General features: G+C 52.5%; 1 protein-coding gene across 1 annotated transcript in view; it reads right to left on the reverse strand.

The window, feature by feature from the left end:
- Positions 1 to 509: 509 nt before the first annotated feature.
- Positions 510 to 15362, reverse strand: part of LOC143169156 (maestro heat-like repeat-containing protein family member 2B) — a 29694-nt gene continuing 14841 nt past the window's right edge. Inside the window, exons 28-34 of the mRNA XM_076356427.1 lie at positions 14802 to 14911; positions 14221 to 14373; positions 12561 to 12706; positions 12180 to 12327; positions 11688 to 11881; positions 10918 to 11055; positions 510 to 591 (exon numbers count right to left, since the gene is read on the reverse strand). Of these exons, the coding sequence (XP_076212542.1) occupies positions 510 to 591; positions 10918 to 11055; positions 11688 to 11881; positions 12180 to 12327; positions 12561 to 12706; positions 14221 to 14373; positions 14802 to 14911 (971 nt within the window). The remainder of the gene's footprint in view (positions 592 to 10917; positions 11056 to 11687; positions 11882 to 12179; positions 12328 to 12560; positions 12707 to 14220; positions 14374 to 14801; positions 14912 to 15362) is intronic.

Here is a 15362-nt window from a genome sequence, read left to right on the forward strand (position 1 = left end):
CAAAGTAGTGGCATCATTAAAAGAACATCCACTGGTTCCACTAGCTCCACAGCTACGAGGAAAACGTGCTATTTAGCATTAGATTAACCTCTGTCAAGCTAGATCACCAGTATTGCCACAGCTCCTGAAAAAATAGGAGGGTTTGACAGCTAGTCAAGCCTGAGAAGTTAAAAGCAGTTGTCAGGTCTGAGGCTGAGAGCGAAACCATGGGAAAGTGGTACTGCAGAATGAATCTGAACAGGAATCAGAAAGGAACGGGGTGTAACTAGCTCGACAAATATGAGTTTTCATTTGTCCAATTTTAACAGTCAGTAGCTTCTTTGAAATATTTCAACTAAAAGCATTACTCATCTATGCTAATTGTGCCTGTTGATGACAGTTTTCATTTGCGTCATTTTTTTCACCCTCATACTCTCCAGGGAAGTTCCCCATTACTTGCACTTGAAATGTTGCATTTGACAAAATGTCCTCAGTCCCATAACGAACAAAAGATTTGCTCAGCCTAACTTTCAGCTAAGGTCCCGTGGACCTGCTTCATCTCCTACCCCTAACTCCTTGACAGCACTTTCAGTGATGTCGAGATCAGGAGCACTGTGAAACAAACAGAGAGAGTTAGTCCCACCCCAGTCAAAAAGCAATGGAGCTACATTCGTTGTAAGAGTTTAAACAGCAACAAAACATCATTCTCACTGCACAGAGAAAATACTTAGCAGGCAGATGAATTCCTAATTTATTGTTCTTAACAAACATCCATTACTCCAAAAGGACTGTTTCTTGTGAATTTTCTACCCATTTGTATTTTGTGTGTCTGAAGATACACCAGATGAGAGATCAGATCTTTTCAGTTGATCTTCAGTAACCTTTAGGATTGTTTTTTTAACAAGGTCTCCGCAAACCAGCAGCTCTGTCTTCCAGCCTATCGCAATGCCATTCTGCTCAAGGGACTAAAAGAAGGAACCAGCAGGACATGTCTCTTAATCCCCTCCACAGTGCAAACCTGCAGAGGAATGGGCCTTCACAGCATTGGAGCTAGGCCCTGTGATGGTGGGAGTTGCGTACTGCCTGCATCAAACTTCATTCCCAAATATTAACTACATCTTTTGTAAGCCATCTTCTCAAAAGTTGTTTGCTGCTAGGTATCAGCCAACAAGAAAATGTACAGGGAGAGAGAAGGTCTTAGAGAAAATCTGAACCCATTAAAAAGTAAACAAATCACATAAATGTCACTTGGAAATAAGTAAATAAAGTGGAGTGTAAGGAATTATGGCATAAGTATTCTCTGGTATATGGTCTGGTAGGCAGCCGTTCTCATATCCTCCACATTCAGGGGCCCCAGCCAGAACATTGTCAGAGAGGAGAACTTTTCCTTCCTCTTCTAGAAAGGCTTTCTCCTTGCTTGATATGGAACAAGTTAATGAAAGGAATTACAGAATGCCCCATAGCAGAAGGACAGATATCACTCACCCAAGACTTATGCTGTGGTCATGAAATCTTCGTGAATCAGCAGGAAAACAAAAGTATGATTCAGGAAGGGATGTTACCAGGGTGATGAGGAAACAACCGTGGAAAGAATGGAAGAAAGCAAGGCACCATCCAGGGTCTCATGGCAAGGATGTCAGAGGTGCTGTCTGCGGGCGGATTAATTGGTGGGGTTGGGGGGAGCTTGGGGAAGGGGGGTTCATTATTTTCTTTTAAGCCTGGAGTGTAGACATGTAAAAACAGAGTCATTTTTGAATCGTTAAAGGAAGAACCTTCATTGTTACTTGGTTTTCCCTGGGGATTCAGGAGACCTTCAGTGAAGATAACCTTGCTCTACCAAAAGCCTGCACACACGGGTGGGCAATCAGCTCTATGATCAGCTGGGATCAGCTCTTGCAACTCTTTCAATGTTCTTTTCGGAACCTGTCCTGAGATAGGTCATCATCTTATTGTGGACAAAAGGAGTTTCACTTCCCAAATCTGCAGACTAACTGATAGCATTGCTTTGGGCATAAGGCTATGTAGGCACTTAGGACTTACTCCTTTACTCTCTCTTAGGAACTGGGAGTGAATCCAGATGCTTTGAATAAGTACCCCGTATTCACCACAAACCATGACACAATGGGGAAGAGTTTCACAAGTTTCGCTGTAAAAGGAGTTGCTTTTGCTATGTTTGACCATGTTGATGTGAAGACCGACTTGATGAGCACACTACCAATTCCAGAAGTTATTATGAAACACAAAAGGTGCTGCAAAAGTCTCATGTCCTGTTCCCTCAAGTATAACAATGAATTGCAAGAACTGATGTTGCAATGCACACAAACCGTGAGACATGCAGGGGCAATGACAGACTGCTAAACTCAAACAAACGTAGTGCTCTCTTCACCATCAGGAGATCACACGCCTGCAGGCTGTTCAGAAACATACGCACACTACTGGCACTGCCTTCCAAAGGGATTATGCTGAGCAAAAGAGCTTAGTCACAGACAAGAGCAACATTTCAAGGATCTTATGAACACTACACGACACCACAAGACATTCAACACAGCTTCCTCTCCAAAATCAACACAGAGAACAAAACAAGGAGGAAGGTTAATCCTCCTGGACCTGACACTATTCCAGCAAAATGCTAATAACCAAAGCTGAAGAAACAATTGCATTTCAATTCATCCCAAAATAAAGTTATGCAGCAGAATTTCAAAGAGCCAGCCTCCTGCTACAAAGGAAAAAGGAGACCAGCGTTGCACGAGATTTAATGTAGCTTCAGGTCTGGAGACAGCCTAATTGGCACGATGTTCATAGCGCATTCTCTTCAGTTGTTCTGCATCTAACAACAGTCACTTCCAGAGTAAACCCAGGCTCTGGCAATGTCTGTGCACATCTGAGTGCAAAAGGAAATCCACTCACACTCATAAAACCACTCAATAGGCAGAAGAATCATTAACAGCAACAATCAACAACGGCAACAGTCAATCACAGGAGCACCAAGTATCTATACAGTATTACAGGTTAGTAAAATGGATTTGCTCGTGTTTTCTTCTCTTCTAGTTTTGCACAGGTACCGGAGAGAAGGCAGCAGAAGTGCACACTGGTTAAAACCCCTTTTTATTGCCGGCAATAAAGGTGCCTCTCGGCTGGGAGCACAAGAAGGACCCCGTATTACAACTCTTCATTCCTTATAGACCATCTCAAGACTACTCCCATATTCCTTTTTACCCTTTACACAACCTATTGGCTTTGGCCACGATACTGTCTGTTGCCCTTGACTTTTGAGTATCTGTACATGCAGGCCCCTGTGCAAGCAGACTTAATGCCTATTTCTCTAGCTGAGCTTGCAAGATTTTGTTGCAACTTTGCTGCTTTCAGCCTGTTTGGTCTGGGTTCTTTAACAGCAGACCCACTTGGAGAGGCAAGGTCGCTGTTGGTCATGTTCAATTGTGCGTGTCTTGGAAGCCATCTTTACATTGGAGCTTTTTCTTGGGTAACATTCCCTCCTTTTGTTTTGTGCATACCTACACACCTTAAACTGGAGAAGAGTAGTATTTGTACCCACTAATTTGAGCAAGACAGGTTGGGCGTACTTGAGTAAACCAGCAGACCGTAATCCCCCAAAGAAGTAAAACTCCTAATATCATTAATATCAAACTGATAAGTCGTTTCAATATTGGGGCAGTAGGAGGAAATAGATTTGACAACCAATTTCCACCTTTCTCTTCCTTTCGGGTCCTGTCTTACGTTTTGTACTAAAGCTTTAAAGTTTTTCAGTTGGGCTTCTGTAGGTTTACCGTTACCTGTGAGCTTGAAACCACCAAGTCCTTCAAAATCTTCACAGCCATGGTTGGCCCCAAGTAACAAGTAATCTACGGCTGCTCTATTTTGTAAGACTGCTTCCCTGTTTGATTCTTGTTCCTCCTGTAAGAACGCAGTCCAAGTGGAGGTGGCATTCAGAGTTTTTGCTAGCGTACGGGCCACCTTTGTCAGAGGGAGGTTGGCACCAAGTGCTAGTGCAGGGACTCCCACAAATGAGAAGCTTAAGGCCACTGCTTCCGCTTTGCTGAACGGACTTACATTTGAGTCACAATCCGGTGGTAGAGCCTGAGGTAGGCTCCTTCTGCTTCTCGTTGTGTTATATTTGGCTGAGGTATTTCTTGTTAGTAGGGAGACTGCGAGTCTTCCAAGTGTGCACAGACCTCCGGTTGCATTTTTGGGTCCATGACTATAGGCCTCAAGTTCACACAACAGAAACCCTCCTTTTGGGAGACAGATATCAGTGGAATAATAGGAAACCTTTGTACTTGATTGGTTGGTGCAGTAGCATCAACCATACACATGCAAGATTTGACTGGAGTAACACTGAGAAGCTGGAATCGCATAGCATGTTGAGTTGTCCATGCAGCCCGTGTTGAGACTTTCCCTATGCTGGGAAGCTGACTGTAGGTTAGGTTCCCCTCAAAGCTGGACAAGTTTGAGACGTTACGTCTGAGTGACCGAGGTGTGCTCGTGCCTACGAAACGTGTCGTTGCAACTTTCATGGTACCCGACCCATTCTATACACAGAATTTGTCTGAATTATTTAACGCAGTCCTTGCTACTAATAGGCACCGGTTTGAACTCGGAGTTACGTGCTGTAGTGGAATTTCTCTGGTTGTGTTCAACAGCAGCAAAAGGAGGATCATGGCCGGGAGTTCGGTGCAGCTTTCACCTGAGAGTGGTGAATCCCTGCGTCTTTACCCGCAACTTTGAGAGCAGAATAAGCACATAGCACTACTTGCGCAGGACCCTCCCACTTGGGTTGTACTGCACCTTTAGTCTTACAGACCTTGGTCATGACACAATCTCCGGGTCGATGCGGATGCAAATGCTTTCCTAAGGATAAAGTTTGCGTAATTACAGCTTGACACCGTTTGTTTTTAAAACTACCTTGTAGCTGTAAGACATATTGGGTCGCTGCTTCATCCACTGCCAGAAGGCTTGTGTGTGCTGGAAAAAAGGTTCCTGGAATTCTACCTGGTCTTCCGAATAGAGTCTCAAAGGGAGCTAATTTATGACCTGAGTTTGGGCATGGCCTGAATTCCCGTAGTGCTAATGGTAAAGCTTCTGTCCATTTTAATTGAGCTTCTCTACAGATCTGTGCCAGTTTACTCTTTAGAGTACGGTTCATTCTCTCTACCTGTCCTGAGGATTGGGGGTGGTAAGGTGTATGCAGTCTTTGACAAATCCCTAAAGCTTCATACAGGTTTTCTAATATTTCAGCTGTAAAATGTGATCCTTTATCAAAGTCTGTTTCTTCCGGCACTCCAAAATGTGGTACGATATCTTTCAGTAAAGCTTTAACCACCACTTGAGCAGTTGCTTTTCGGGTAGGGAATGCCTCTACCCAACGGCATAATTGATCCATTATAACCAGCAGGCGTTTTTGTCTGTCTTTGGGAGGCACGTCTTGGGAGTCAGTCTGTAGTTTGTGGAACAGCACCCAGGCCCAAGGGCGCCCTCGTTTTGGTTTTGCCTCTATTTTGGAGTTTGCGTTACATTCTGCACAGCTCAAACATCCTTTTGTGACTTGTAATATTGCTTGGGTCAGTCCAGGTGCCACCTGCCATGATTGAGAGACCTGATTTTCTAGAGAAGGTGCTCCTCCATGTGTCCGATGGTGGGGTTGTCTGACCAAAGGTATCAACATAATCCTGGGGAGAAGAAGTTTTCCTTCTAATGTCCAGATTCCATTTATCTGTTTTGCTCCTAAAAGTTTCCATTTTTCAGTTTCTTCTGTGGGCAGGGTTTCATGTTCTCTTTTTAAGTCTTCTTCAGTTATGGTCATTAGCATTTCTTCTTGTATTTTTGGTTGGACCTGTAAGGGTTGTAAAGCTGCTGCCTTAGCCACACCGTCAGCGAGATTGTTTCCTTCAGTCAGATCAGAAGTATCTCACTGGTGGGCTTTATGGTGTAATACCGCTACTTGCTTTGTTTTTTCTAGAGCATGTAGAAGATCCAAAATTTGTTCTCGATGTGCAATTTTGTGTTGCGTTGTGACGTTAGAAACTCTCTTTCCTTCCAGGACGCTTATGGACATCTTTCAGTCCTTGGGGTATCGCTTGGAACTCCTCAGCCGTCATTATCTGATCAATTACCTCTGGCAGTTCCAACGCTATGCCCTTGTTTTCAAACGTAACTCCTGCCTGCAATTTTTCCAGTAAATCCCTTCCCAATAAATTAATTGGACTGCCTTCCATTATCGCAAACTGATGGTATAATGCCTGTGGGCCAACTTCTACTAATAAAGGGATTGCTATCCCCAATGTCACCGGGTGCCCCTCGGTTCCCTGCACTTGTACTTTCTCTTGACTTAATTCACCTGAGTATTGATTTAGCATAGCGCAGGTTGCACCCGTGTCTATCAGAAATTCTAAAGTGTGATTATTGACTTTTATCACGACTCGAGCACGATCTCCTACCACTGGTTTGCACGCCGCAAGGGTTACAGGCTTTCCCACCTCCTGTCGTTGTTGAGAGTCATACTGAGGGAATTCTGCCAGTTCCTCAACATTTTCTCTGCTTGGCGGCTTCCAAACAGCGGGATTCCCAAATCCTCTCGTCATTTGTGGCCAAAATGGACAACCTCTCTTCCAGTGGCCTGGTTTCTTACAGCATGCATGACAATTTGGGTCCAGTTGTCCTCTTCTCGTTGCTTCTGCTGTTCCCGCACCCCTTCTCATATTCATTCATCTTCCTCTCGTCACCGGGGTTCCTCCCATCGCTACTCACCCAGCGCGCCGGCTGTGTTGTATGTGGTAGCTACACTCACCAGGTCGGAAGCCCACAGAGTCCCATCTGGGTCGCCAAATTGTTAGCAAAAAGGACTTGCTCACATTTTCTTCTTTTCTTCTAGTTCGTGCGCAGGTACCGGAAAGAAGGCAGCAGAAGTACACACTAGCTTTTATTGCCGGCCTTAAGGTGCCTCTCGGCTGGGAGCCCAAGAAGGACCCCATGTTCCACTTGATTCTTTATATACCATTTTAAGACTGCTCAGATACTCATTTTTACAGTTTACACAACCTATTGGCTTTGGCCATGACATCACTTGTTACCATGCTCTTTTGAGTATTTGTTCACGTGACCCCCCCGTGCAAGCGTGCTTAATGCATATTTATTAGCAGAGTTTGCACTATTTTGTTGCAACTTTGCCACTTTCAGCCAGTGTGGTCTGGTTTCTTCTAAGAGCAGACCCTCTTGTACAGGGGAGGTCACTGTCGGTCAAGTTCTCTTGCGCAGGTCTTGGAAGCCATCTTTACATTGGCGCTTTTTCTTAGGTAACAGCCTCCAAGGGCTGTCCAGCTCCCTTCGGAAAAGGCTCCTTGGCTGGCACCTCCCCCTGGGGAGAGGAACTGTCCCTCAAGTCCAAGTCCTGCCTAGGGCTGCCTTTGCCTTCGCCTTCTACTGAGGCACCCGGAGTGACCCTTGGAGGAGCCGTACATGTCTGTGGTGGGGACATCTGTCCATGAGAGCTCCTCAGCAGAGGGTCCCCTTCCATCCCACGGTGATCTGGGAAGCCGAGTCACCAGAGGCAGGGCTTGCTTTAGTCTTGCTTGCAGATCTTGAGCTTAGACATCTCTCCAACCTCGTTGTTCCAGTATCATCCCTCTCGCCGCGCCTGCCCTCTTGATGCAGCTAAGGATGCCATCCTCTAGCCTGAGGAGCCAAAAAGGGCCGACCCCAACTCTCCTCCCTCCTCTGCCAGGCCCAGCCTTGGAAACCAGCTGGTAGCATCAAGGAGGTGTATCAAAGGGTGGGAAGTTTAGGCAAGGAGCGTGGGGAGGCATGGCCCTAGTTCTGGCTGGGCTCTGAGACAGCATTCCCAGAAAAAGTCATGGACATCCCTCCCCACACCCTTCCTTCCCTCCCTCCATCCCTGACTAAGTCAGGCAGCCCCAGCTCCAGCTGTGCTCCTCTGGCTCCAGCTGTGCTCTGCCCCTGGCCTTCCGCCTTGGGGTGCAAGGGGTGGGGAAGCCCCCGTGCGTCCCAGAGCCTTCCTTCTGCCCTTGGATGAGCAAACTTCCCCTCTCACCCCTCCTGCCTTGCTGGAAAGCCCTCACCCATCTCTGCTCCTTGGGGCTCAGGGAGGCAGGGTCAGACCGTGGTGGGAAGGCAGGGAAATCTGTTGGCCATTGGGCGGGGCACCACAACCGAGGTGGGGTTTCTCCTGGCCTCTGGAGGGATTTCTGCCTGAAGTTTTGAGAGCAGCAAGAGGGACAGCCACATGTGAGTGAGTCGCCCAGGGTGCCTGTTCTGCTCCCAGAGCAGGCAACGTCCCGCAGCCCAATCTCTGGGTCGCAGCCCCGCAGAGCCTGGGCCCCCCCCAGCCCTCCATGCACAGGGAGCGCCTGGGGACCCCTCACCTCCCACGGAGGTGGTGTGGCACGATGGGACAGCGCAGCCTGGCCATGCCCTGGGGGACCGCGGCCGCAGGACTGGGGCCGTGCTGGCCTGGTGCCCCTGGGGGCTCTGTGCCCCTGGGGGCTGGTCCTCAGCTCCCGGCCAGCATCACAGGCTTCCCTCCAGCCCCCCACCCGGCCCAGAGCTTGCTCCTCTCCCAGGAGTGGGGCCCGAGGGAGCTGCCTGGGGGAAGCGAGTTGTCAGAGTTACGCTTGTGTTTGCTCAGAGGAGGCTGTGCTCTGCAAACAGCCTGTCTTCAGCAGCTGTTGTGGCTGCTGCTGCTGTTGTTACTGCTGTCAGGAGAGCTAATAAAACAGGCTAGCAGGCAGAGCTCGGCCCCTTCGAGCTGTTGCCTGCTGGAGCCTTCCCAGTCCACAGTTTTGTCTCTTCTCCTGGCCTGGCCGGACATGAGAAACCTCCTGCAAAGACATTTATCTCCAGGGACTCCACTCTGCAAGGACCTCTCTCCCCGTGTCTCTGGCTTCTTGGTCCTTTGCTTGCTTTCAGGAGATGCAGCTGAACCAACGCACCTGGTCCGTGCGAGCAGCAAGTTGGGGGAAATAGGAGTTACCGGCAGGGCTGAGAAGCTCTGTGGGGTTGGGAGGAGGCTCAGACCATTTGAGGGGAGTGCAAAGCCCGATGTGCAGGGAGCCAGGACTCACACGTGCCTGGGACCGACCCCCTGCAGCGGTGGGGCAGGATGGGTCCCTCCGAGCCCACCTCATACAAATGCCTGCCGCTGGAGCACCTCCAGCTCAGTCGCTTGCCCCGTGCCTGGCACACTCAGCTCCCAGGACTGCCGGAGCCCTCGGCACTGCAGGTGCCCAGGGCAACCCCCGGCCCCTCGGCCCTTGCTGGTGCCCCTTCCACAGCAGGACCCCCTCTCAGCATGGTGTTCAAGCCAGAAAGGGGCTCCACTCCCTCTTACAGCTCCATCCTCACCTCTGTCAAGGAACATGACTGTGCGAGGCGGGAGCACGGGTTGTGTTTGAGCAAACCTTGCAGAGTCTTCAGTTTGGATCACACATATGGTGGGACCCCCGGGACAGGGGACCAGAGGCTCACAAGGGCTCACAGCAGGGCTGGTGTGCACAGCAGCTCGAGGGACGAAACCACGTCTCTGCTGGTGGGCTCCCTGTGTGGAGCTGCCCCCGCCCCATGCAGCTGTGCCCAGGCCCATCTGGGGAGCAGCACCAGTGGGGCCTGTGTTAATGGGCAGGGGTCCGATGGGCCAGCCAGACCCCTCTGCTGCACTCCGTCCCTCTGCTTGGCCCCTGTGCCATTGCTGACCCTTTAAGATCCCCCCGACATTCCCCACCCGTCCCCCAGTGCCCCCCTTCCGCCCCCTGCCCACACCCCCCTGTAAACCCCTGTGTCCCCCTCCATTCCCCCCACCCATCCCCCAGTGCCTCCTACTCCCCCCAGTGTCCCCCTTTTCCCCTGCTACCCCCACACTGTGTCCCTGGGCAAGTGCAAAGCAGGGTCCCAGCGGGGTGGGACACCGGGGGCCAAAGCCTGCTGTGGTGGTACGGACGGGGCTGTCCTGTGCTGTCCCCTGCGCCAGCCCTAGCTGGTGCTGGAGGTGGTCATGCCGTGGGGGTGGGGGGTGGCAAGGGGATCCCCATGGGCAGTGGGAGGGCACGGCTAGGCCCCAGGACCCCATGGGGAGACCCCTGCTCTGGGGTCTGTCCCGGCGTGACTCCGTTGTCCCCAGCCCGGGAAGATCTGAGAGGGGCCACGCAGCTGGCAGCCCCCAGCCTCAGTGTAACCCACATGTGGTCCCACCAACCACGAGGGTGCCATCAGGGAAAAAAAAGATACACTCCCCTCCAGGCATTTTGTGCTGAGCTTTATTTAATTAACTCCTTGGTGCTGGCTGCGGGCAGGTATTGCAAAAGGACTCCTCTAGTGCCTGCCTCACGCGTGGATCCTTGCCGTACTGCAGTCCCGAGAGAGCTGGAACGACACAGGCAGTGCCTGCCTCACGCGTGGATCCTTGCCGTACTGCAGTCCCGAGAGAGCTGGAACGACACAGGCAGTGCCATGAGGACCTGGTCCCAGCCAGGCGTTCCCCTGACTGCCCCACTGCAGGGACCCTTTCTCCAGGGATTTTCCCACAAAAAAAGGCATCCCAAGCAGCAATGTCTCAGTAAAACCCCTCTGAACCCTTCCTTCCCCCCCTCCCCCCCGACCTTACCTCAGCAAAGAAAGCTCTAGCTGTCACCTGCAGGTTAACTGAGCAGGAATCCAGCCATGGCAAGAGGCTCTGCACCAGACAGGGTGATGCGAGCCCAGCCTGGAGCAGGACGCTGCGCAAGGGAGCACAAACAAGGGACACAGAGTTACCCAGGAAGGCCACAGGCCAGGTCTCCAAAATTCACTTGCACTCATGGAGACACTATTCTTCAGCTCAGGACGTCTCCCCAGGCACGCCAGAAGGGTCCCAGCAGCCATTTCCCTGGGCACAGCCCCGCAGAAGGCAGCCACATGCATCCCTGGGGCTCTTACCTGGTCAGGAGACACACCCCCTCAGGGTGAGCCAGGGGGTCTTCCAGGCGAGCCCACACTGCCCGATTCATGAGCAGCCGCATCCATTTGTCTGCCATGCATCTGCCTAGCACCAGCTCTACAGCCAAAAGGAAAAGCCTGGCAAAAGAAACAAAACACAAAACAAATAAAAACACAGTCAAACAAAACAAAACGAGTCAAAAAACCAGCACCACCACAAAACCAAAGAAACCTCAAAGAAACCTCAAATCACAACAGGTTAGGGGAAGATTTATCTTTAGCAGAGCTAAATACCCCCTGAAATGATGCTTCATAGCCTTCAAGACCGCAGCTAACGGCACTGGCATTTTCTTCATGCCCCAAAGCCACTGAAGCAGAAGAAAAGCCATGTCCCTAGACTGGCTCCATGCTAGATAACCCAGGCAACACCTAATACCTCTTCCCACCAGCATTTTGCGAAGAATGACACCAGCGCCCGTGAGAGTCACGCTCCCCACAGCGGGGGTCCATTGAGGGAGTGCAATGCTATCATGCATGCAAGGTTACGCAGGAGGCAAGATGACAGCCGTCCGCAGTATGAGCTGCGTAAGACCTTCTTGCCTGCGAGCTGGAGCTTCTCCGTGAAGGAGCAGAAGTAAAACCAACCGCGACGACCGGTTTGCACATCTAGGAAGCAGGGCAGGCAAAGTGCTCCCACAGCCCCACGAACGCACATGTCTTGGAAAGGGGAACTGAAGCCAACCCCTCCACCGACCCCTTCAGCTCCTTACCTGCAGGGCTTCTCCTCAAGGACCCGGCCCTCGAGGAACAGCCTTCTCCAGCTGCTCACGGGGGAAAGCAGCCTCTCCTCGCCCAGCGTTTCACTGGCCCACCTCAGGAGGCTGGGAAGGAGCTGGGGAAGCAGTTGCTTGAGCTCCTCTGTGCTCCTCAGAGCAAGCACCACCTCGGAGATGGCACGGGTGATCTACAGAGAAACGTGACCAAGAACCACCTGTTCAGGCAAGGCCTTTTCCCACCAGCCGGGTTCCCCAGCCTGCCTGGGGCAGGGGGGGTGTTACTCTCCGCAATTGTCACTTCTGCGACAGCCTTGTGGCTCAGGAGCACAAAACTGTCCCGGCTCCCCACACTCCTCAAGGCCGGCCCAGCACAGCACCCTGGGAGTCTCCACGGGCATCCGCAAAGGGCACCCAACTCCCTCATGCCAAAGTATGCGTTAGAAAGCAGATGCAAAGCTGCAGAAATGGGTCTGCCGTTGAACGTACCGTCAGAGTCTCCAGAGCAGTCTGACGGTTGTGCTGCTCACAACCCAGGCGGTTGTTTCCTGCTCTGTTTAGTTTCTCCGCCAAGCACCTCAGGACCTGAATCCCAAAGGTGCTTCTCCCCAGGCTCCTCCACAGCTCCACTGTGTCACTGCAAGGGAACAGACATTCACCCATGAGTCCTGCAGTGCCCTCAAACCTTCTCCTCGTCTGCAGTGGGGCTTACAACACCCCACTCACGGCAGAGACACAAGCACGCGGTCTTGCATCACTCAAGACAGTTCAGGCAGAAAAAGGACCTGCTTCTTAACCGGACCCCCCCAGTGCAAGCAAGCTCCAGGGTCTCTCTTTGACTACAGTGGGGGAAGGGGATAGTGCACGTACCTGTCCATGGGCAGACCTTTCTGGAGGAGACTGCTGATCACGGGCTCCTGGTGAAAGCGGGTGAGGAGAAACACCGCATGGAGAGAGAAGGGCCTGTGGGTGCTCTGCTGCATGGAGCTGTAAAGGGTGTTCAGGATTTTTGGCACCTGAATGGAAGAAGTGGAGAAAGAAGGGCTCGGTGCATCCTTTACCCCCTCTCCTGCGGGGCCCAGACACAGTCGTTCTGCACATGAGCAATGCCTGCTCCCTTGACACAGAGTCCAGATCTAGCTCGAAACCTCACCCCTTCCCCCTGCCTGACCCTGGCTCACGTCCGGAGCCGAGCGTGCTCTTGGCAGTTGCGCTTGTGCGCGCGCACACACATGCACGCATGCACGCGCGCACGCGCAGAGCCTCAGTCACTGCATGTGCCTGGGCCCAGCCGTATGAGCAGCTGTGTGCCCTGTGTGCACACAGAGGACACGGACACATTTCACACCCAACACCTGAATAACTCTCCCCGTGTGTCCGAAGCAATGTAAGAGCAAAACCAAACGCGCTCTTCAAAACCCTGAAGAGGCCTTGCAAGAGCACGTGACTCCTTCCCGGGGAAGCCAGTTCTCCAGGGACACTGTTCCTTGCCTCTACCCTCCTTTCCCAAAGCGCCAGCCCCTTCCCCGCACAAAGGACCTTCCCCCAAAGGCAGGGGTGTTTGTCCGAGCCTTTCACAGCTAGAAGCCGTGGCCACAAATAGGCAGCCAGGTCCCTCATCCTGTGGAAGATCCCAGCTTCTCCCACAGCTGCCTGCCTCTGGCCCATGGGGCAGACACAACCTGCTCTGCGCCTGGGGAAGCAGCAAAGGGTGACCCCGCAGCCCACGGTTGCGGTGCTCCCGCTGCCCGGAGCGGCCGCGGGCTCTGGCTGCCCTGGCTGTAACAGCAGCCGCCTAACAGCTGGGTGAGCTTTAGCTCAGCTGGGCGCGATCCTGTGGGCTGCCACCCGCGGTTGCCGTCACTGTGAACAACCTCTGTCAGCGGCAGACAGCCACACTGGGGAGTTAGCCTGGGCTGAGTGGGCTGCTGGCGGCCCTAGAGCCCAAGTGGAGCGCAGCAGAGCGCGAGTGGAGGAGGAGAACGGGAGCCTTGAAAGGGCAGGCACAGCACGAGGCCAGGGGCTCCCAGGCTACAAATGGGCAGCAACTGGTCGCTAAGGGAAGAGCGCCTCGCGGGCTGGGTAACACCACAGTCGGGGAGAGCAGTGAGAGCAATGAACAAGTACCCAAGCTGTGGAAAACCTAGCGTGCCCAGCAAAGCTCCGAGTAGAGGGAATTGGGGACCAGTGAAGAAAGAGCAGGGTGAAGTGGGTCCCAGGGCAGGGAGGACTGACAGTGACCCCAGAGGAAGGGGAGGAACGGTAAGGTTGGTGCCTCCCAGTGATAACTGCCTCACTCATGGGAAGGACCTGGACCAATGGGAGACTCTGGACAAGAAATGCCCATATGCTCGTCACCAGCTGGAGCAGATGCCAGCAGCAGTTGCTAATGCACGGACTCAGACCATCACTAGCCCCTCGGCTCAGCACACAGGCGGTGTTTCTTGAGCCCATGCCGGCTGCACAGCGTGTAGTGCAACAGCCAACCGGAGAAAAGACAAAGTCAAGCGGAAAAGAAGTTCTCCTTTACCTCCTGGAGTATTTCCTTTCTGCATTCCACCAGGAAGACGAACACCCACTTCCACACTGCCTTCACACACGTGGGTCTGACGCGCTGGAAGCTGTCCAGGAGAGCAGTCAGGAAGTCCGTAGCCTGTGCTGGAGGGATGCATTTGCAAACACCCTGGAGAGAAGTTGGGAACAGGAGAGACCACGTCACGGCTCTGCTCCAGCCATTCAGAAAGGAAAGGAAACTTGACAGGACTGTTAGTTTGGCAGTCGTGGAGGGGGCAATCACTTGATCCTCCTGCTGTGCATACAGTGCTGTTTACATCCGATGCAGCTAACTGATTTGGAAGTGTCTCCCCGCCATGTTGTTTGCTTATATACCAAATTTGTACTCTGACAAGAGCACTCACGCAGACACACACATACAGTATCTGCTCCAGCATGCCTAAAGGACAGTCTTGTCTCAAAGCCTCCTGCTACTTGCTAACAAGAGCCGTCCTGGACAGCACGCTCTGGAGACAGCAAGAGGCTCTGGAGGGGAGCAGGGAGACGTGCAGGAGTGCAGGACCTGGGCCCCCACCCCATTGTTTTGGGGCCAGTTACCTTTGCTATCGTGGCACAGCTGTCCGCCAGAGTCTTGGTGTCTGGGCTGTTCGGCTCCTCGCACAGGCACCTGATCTCATCTGCCTGAGGCACCACCTTCATGGTCTTGGCTGGAACAAACACCAGGAGAAAAGAGGAGTCACGTCCACAGAAAGCCAGCCTCTGGCCCCAGATACTGACAAAGGAGAACCCCAGTGGTGGCAGTGAAGGCCACAGGGAAACCCAGGGCCCTCCTGAACTCGGTGCAGCAGGATTTCCTGAGCCTGATGAATGGTTGACAAATCCCCGGCTGGAAAGACCCCTCTTCCTCCTTGAACCACTTGCTGGGGCTCCAGGGTTTCAGCGGCCACTGGCCTCTGCTGCCAGCAGCTGTGTCCCCTATTCCCACACAGGCCACCATCATCGCTGGGAGGCAGGAAACCTCCCTGTGGCTTCCTCAGCACAGGCAGACGCTGCTGCCTGAAGAGGAAAGGGTTCAAACACAACCCTTTGCAGCACGCTCCGGGCCTGCAGCTCAGATCCCTCCTCCCTGCCCACTTTGCTCTGGGCAGCAAATTGGTT

The sequence above is a fragment of the Aptenodytes patagonicus genome, chromosome 19 (genome assembly GCF_965638725.1).
Source record: "Aptenodytes patagonicus chromosome 19, bAptPat1.pri.cur, whole genome shotgun sequence".
NCBI classification, from domain to species: domain Eukaryota; kingdom Metazoa; phylum Chordata; class Aves; order Sphenisciformes; family Spheniscidae; genus Aptenodytes; species Aptenodytes patagonicus.